This window comes from Galeopterus variegatus, unplaced genomic scaffold (genome assembly GCF_000696425.1).
Source record: "Galeopterus variegatus unplaced genomic scaffold, G_variegatus-3.0.2 Scaffold367, whole genome shotgun sequence".
Lineage (NCBI taxonomy): Eukaryota > Metazoa > Chordata > Mammalia > Dermoptera > Cynocephalidae > Galeopterus > Galeopterus variegatus.
Window position 1 is genome coordinate 596,996 of NW_007726478.1, and position 5,517 is coordinate 602,512.

A 5,517-nucleotide genomic window follows, 5' to 3' on the forward strand; every position below is an offset into this window, starting at 1 on the left:
GCTGGGCGGCCAGTGGTAGGGGCCGCGGGCGTCGCGCCGGGCCTTCCTGCGCAGCCGCTTCTGCTGCAGCAGCAGCTGCAGACGCTGCACCTTGCAACGCGTGGCCCGGTTTTCCGTCTGCCGCAGCCTGTCCCCTGCAGAGGAGGTAGCAACCCGTGACTTCCCGAGGCCCCCACTCCTCCGGGAGAGACCGGACCCCCTAACACGGAGGCTGCCCACCCCCGGCTCATGCCTCCATGGTCAAAGGGCCTGCCCTCCCAGACACGTGGGCGACTGAGGGAGCGTCCAGTGTCTACTGCGTCCTGGCACCCTCAATCGCCACTCCCTCATCTGCAAGTTTCGAGTTCAGGTCACTGAACAAATAAGCTGCAGTCTGAACCCTCTGGCTGTTCTGTGACCTGAGGAGAGGCACTGAGGCTTGTGCCTCAGTTTCCCGTTTTGATAAACCGGGCTGTGGAGGAGACCCAACAACAACCCGGGTGCCCACTGTGCAGAACAGACCATTGTCCCATCCTGCGTGACTCTGGATGGGGAGAAGCGGGCAGGTGTGGAATGGGGCGAGCTTCCTGACTTTCCTAAGTCCCTGCAGTGCTCAGTGAAGTGGGGGTGTCTCTGGCCCTGCCTCTGCCTGCCAGGCCTGACTTGGCCATTCATAGGGGCTCCAAATGCCATCTGGAGATGGTGCTGGGGGGCAAGGAGGAAGTGGGGATGGAGCCCCCTAGGGAGTGCACAAGGACACTTTGTGCCTGGACACACACATGCCTCCTTCTCTCCCGCTGGAGCAGTGGAAGGGCAGCTGCTGCACCCCTCCCCCTGCGCCTCCAGGCAGGTCAGCTGCTCCCGTGCCCACCAGCTCACACAGAGGGGCCTTGAGAAGCTGGCAGGCTGGGAGGGGACGGTGGGACCCTGGAGGGTGGCCACTCACCTGGGGGGGGCTTGCACATGCGGATCTGGCTCTGTAGCAGGGAGGCTGAGGGCACCAGCTTCTCGCAGGAGGTAGTTTTGGGGGTGAGGTCGGGGGCCGGTGAAGCGGGCGAGCACTGGGCATGGCAGCGGAGCTGGGTCAGCGAGGGGGGCATGCCCTGGTAATGCCGTGTGGCACTCAGGAGGTCGTTGAGGATCTGCAGGATGGTGCCGATGTCACGTCGCGGCCTCCCGCTGCTGTCCTGGCAGTTGGGGTGCAGTGTGCCTGCGGGTGGAGGGGACTGTGAGCACTTGGCATGCACAGGATCACGCGTGTGCACTCAGAGAGTGTATGTGACCGAGTGTGGTGGCGGGACACACACCCATATATGCGAACACGTGGCTTCACGTGTATGGTCATGTGTGTGTGTGGAGATTCCCAAAGAGGCTGCACACAGAGGATCATGGGTGTGTAACCACCCCTGGTGGACATGTGACCTCCAGTGCACAGGATCACGGGATGCACACAAGATCACTCGTGTATGGTAGGCACTGTAACACCTACCAGAGAAGGTCCCTGAGAAGACCCCTGGGGCGTGGTTTACAAAGCTCTCAATGACAGCGCCAGGTTTGCGGGAGCGGGGTGTAGGGCTGCCCCCTGGGGTGGATGTGGTGTTGGCACCAGGGCTGATGCTGTTGCTGGCTGGGGGAGAGCAATCCATCTGCTGACAGAGAGAAGAGGGCTGTGAGTCTGGAGTTCAGGCTCAGGGGACAGCCCACCAGCTCAGGGTCTAGAGATGGCGCATCAGACCAGTGCAGGAGCTCACCCACCACCTCAGGATCTAGAAAGAGCCCACTAGCCCCGGTTCTAGAAACAGCCAATCACGCCAGTTCAGCAGATCACCCATCAGCCCAGAATCTAGAGATAGTCCACGACTCCAAGGTGAAGTGACAGACTTTAATAGCAAGGGACACATCTGCGGTTCAGAGTCCTTGCCTTTTCAAAGTCTAGGGAACCCCTCAGGTTCCAAAGATAATCCTTCTCCACTTACCTCAGAGCAGGTGGTGGAGGCTGCATGGGATCGAAAGGAGCCGGCAGTGACAGGTGAAGGGGACGCAGGCGAAGGGCTGGTGGGCACCGGGGGGACGCGGGCAGCACTGGACACTGGCCGGCAGGGAGAAGACACAGGAGTGGCTATGCTGGGGTTCCCTCGGGCAGCGGCGGCTGCAGCTGCAGCAGCAGCCAGCACGTGGCGGTGCTGCAGTGGGGCATGCTGAGCAGCTAGCTGCAGCTGGACGAACATCATATGGTCACCCACTCGAAGTGCCAGGGTCAGCGGTGAGCGGCCGGACAAGAAATCACTGACCTGCAGAGAGAATGGCCCATCAGGCTGGGGCCCCAGCCTGCAGTGCCCCCAGCCCGGCCCGGCCCAGTCCCCCCAGCGCTGTGTGACCTGGGGCCTCTCGCCGCCCCTCTCTGGGCTCTGGGGTCCCTGTCGGTGCCACGGACGCTTAAATAAAATGAATCTGTATTTCCGGAAGCCTCCTCCGCCAGCCCGGCCCGGCCTGGGCGCCGCTGGGGGCTGTGGGGGACAGAGGCGGGTCAGACAGGGGCCTGGCCCTCCCTGGCCAACTCGGTTTTTATCAAGGGGAAACTGAGGCCAGAGGGGGCGGGGCCTAGCTGGCAGTCACTGTCCTCAAATAACCCTCACCTCACCTTTTCCCCACCCTCTTGGGCTCCTAAATCCCCTCTGCCTGTGGACATGGGAGGGGGACTGGTTTCAGGCCCCCTCCCAGCTAAGTCACCCAGTCAGCGAGTGGGTGGAATTCCTGGACAAATTCTTCCTTCCTAACCTTTGCTTTCTCAAGATAAATATTTATCTGTCCTGGGCGGGGCAGAGGCCAAGGGGGCGGCGTCCTTGCTGCAGGAAGGGGGCCCTGACCACGTCCCTGGGGCCCAAGTCCCCAGGGGCCTCAACATGCCCCAATGAACATGAATCCTCCAACCAGCCCCACTGCATGGTGGGCGGAGTGTATCTGACCCCGTCTGCACTGAGCCCCCACTCCGGGGCCTGGCCAGCGCCTTGTTCTCCCCAGGGGCCGGGATGGGGGGGCGGAGGTTTCTGAGAAGTGACATAGGCCGGGATGACTCAGAGCCGACCGCCTCCCAGCGCTCCCCCCCAGCTCTCCACTGGCAGCGGCTGGCGTAACCTTCTCTGCTTGGGGCCCGAGGGGAGGGGGCAAGCAGGCGGGTAGAGTGCAGCCCCCACCCTAAGACTGTCTACCCCCCACACCCCTGCCAGAGACACCCCTTGCAGAAAAAGGCCTGGGGTAGCTTCCTGAGAGCAGCTGGGCACCACCCCCCCAGCCCTCCCTGCAACTTCCTCCCTGAGGAGGGCGAATGGGCGGGCATGACTCGGTGCCAGGCAGGGAAGCAACCCTGGGGAGCCTAGTCACTCCGCCCAGAACCCCCCACCTCCCTCCTGACGCAGGCACCCCGGGGAGGATGTAAACCAAACACGCCCCGGGCCCCTATGCCAACCGCAGCCCCCTCCACCCCCTGCGACAGGGAGCTCTGTTCACACTCGCCCAGGAAATCACCTGCAGCCCCCACCCTGGCTCCTGGGACCCCTGGCTCTCCCCCTAGCCCGTCTGTGCAGACCACCCAGCAGCTCCTGTCCCCCACCTCCTCTGCACCACTTGGCGAGAGGACAGGATGATACACGCCGGGAAGGGGGCGAGGGCCCTGGGGCAGGAGGAAGGGAAGAAATCCGCCTCCAAAGCTGCTGAGCAGGTTTCCTGCGGCCAGGCTGGGGAGGCCCGGGAACCTGCCCACCCCTTCACCAGGGCGGGCAGCTGCCTGCTTCCCCCACCCTGGCAGCGGGCGGATTGCTGAAGCCTGTGTCACCCTCCTGGGAGGAGGCCAGGGCCCTTGTCTGACGAAGGCCCCGCCGCCAAAAAAATAGGGAAAGGAGGAGGGAGAAAAAAAAAAGCCGCAACAGGAAAGAAAAAAAGGAAAAAAAAAGGGAACCCGGGTTCCGGCCAACCCCAGCCCCGCTTCTGGCCGGTTACTAAATATTTTCCTAACATCCTGTCTAGGCCTCCCTGGCCCTAGAGCTGGGTGCCCCCATCCCCTCCCACTTTCGGGCCAGAGAACAAAGACCAGCGACAGGAGGGACGGGGTGGATAACGAGGTGACTCCCCACCCCCTCCCGATGGGGTCAGGGAAGGCGGAAGAACTGTCACCCAGGGTGACCCGTCCCTCCCCCACCCCCACCAGAGATCTCAAAATGGAGAAACTCAGGTTGCTGGGGGGTGGGGGCTTCACGCTGGAGGCATACAGGGCTAGGGACACAGGCCCTGGGTGTGTGTGTGTGTGGGCCAAGGTCACCCCGCAGGCAGGCTTGTGAAAGCTTGGCCCCCTTCCCCCCATGGCTGCCACCGTGGGAGAGAAAGCCCTCAAGGTCAGGTGGTGAGGGCTGGGGAGTGGGGGGGGGGAGGAAATCAGGGTGACCAGACCAAGCCAGCACCGGAGCGGCGCGTCCCCTCCCCCGTGGACCCCCTGGAAGCACACACAATCCGGCGGGCTCTCCAGGGCGGCCAGGGGAGGCGCCCTGACCCCGGGGGCTGCCCTGCCGTGGGTGCGGAAGGGGCGGGCGCAGGTCTTACCTGGGTCTCGGTCAAACTCTCGAGGGCCTGCATCACAGACTGTTCGGGCCTCGAGGCCTGAGACTACAAAGACACAAGTGGGGAGAAGGCGCCTGAGGGGGGGCTCGGCACCCCCGGGGCTGGCAGGGTGGTCGCTCGCTGGGGTGGGCGGCGGCCCTTGCAGGGGAGGGACCTGCCTGTGTGGGGGCCGGCCCGGGACAGCCATTTACCATGAGGCCCGCTTCCACGGTGGGCACCAGCGTCAGCTTGCTGCCATCCCCCACGCCAAACTCTTGCAGCTTCCCCGAACTGAGCCGGCTGGGGGGGGGGAGGAAGAGGGTGAGACTCTGCGGGGACCGGGACGGGGACGCGGAAGCGGGGGCCGCGGGGGAGCGACGCGCTCGCGGGGGCAGAGGCAGGAGCCGTTCCTGCCCCCGCCCCTCCCTGGCTGCCGGAGCCAGGGCCCTCCGAGGATGGGGACGGCTCTGTGTGGCCTTGGGAGCCCCGATCCCGGCAGCTTAGACCCTTTGCTCCCCAGGAACCCCAACTCTGGACTCGGGCACCCCTCTTCACCTGGGAGAGGCACTGCCTCAGCACCGGGGCACAGGGTGCCCTTGGCCCCCTCCCCCGCCCACCGAGGCCACCTCCTGTCTACAGCGCCCCAGCTCCAGCCCTGGGCTCCTCTGTGTAGGTGCCACGGGGTCTCGGCCCCGGGCTCCCCTCCTCCGTCTGTCCCTGGCGCAGGCCGCTGCCGCCGCCGCCGCTCAGACAAAGGAGACCCTCCCCCTCCCGCCCCTCCCCCACCGGGCCCCTCCGCTGGGGACGGACACTGCGTGTCCCCAGAGGCCCGCGGGGGAAGAACTCCCCGGCCTGGAGGCGATTTAAATACCAGGGGGGAGGGGAGGCCCCGGGGAGCGCCCGGTGGCGAGAACAAAGGGGGGCAGAGAGACGCAAGTGGGGGGGACA

General features: G+C 64.9%; 1 protein-coding gene across 1 annotated transcript in view; it reads right to left on the reverse strand.

The window, feature by feature from the left end:
• Positions 1-5,517, reverse strand: part of MIDN (midnolin) — an 8,051-nt gene that overhangs the window by 910 nt on the left and 1,624 nt on the right. Inside the window, exons 2-8 of the mRNA XM_008568035.1 lie at positions 4,782-4,898; positions 4,573-4,635; positions 2,358-2,486; positions 1,956-2,270; positions 1,469-1,628; positions 926-1,189; positions 3-134 (exon numbers count right to left, since the gene is read on the reverse strand). Coding sequence (XP_008566257.1) covers positions 3-134; positions 926-1,189; positions 1,469-1,628; positions 1,956-2,270; positions 2,358-2,486; positions 4,573-4,635; positions 4,782-4,898 — 1,180 coding nt within the window. The remainder of the gene's footprint in view (positions 1-2; positions 135-925; positions 1,190-1,468; positions 1,629-1,955; positions 2,271-2,357; positions 2,487-4,572; positions 4,636-4,781; positions 4,899-5,517) is intronic.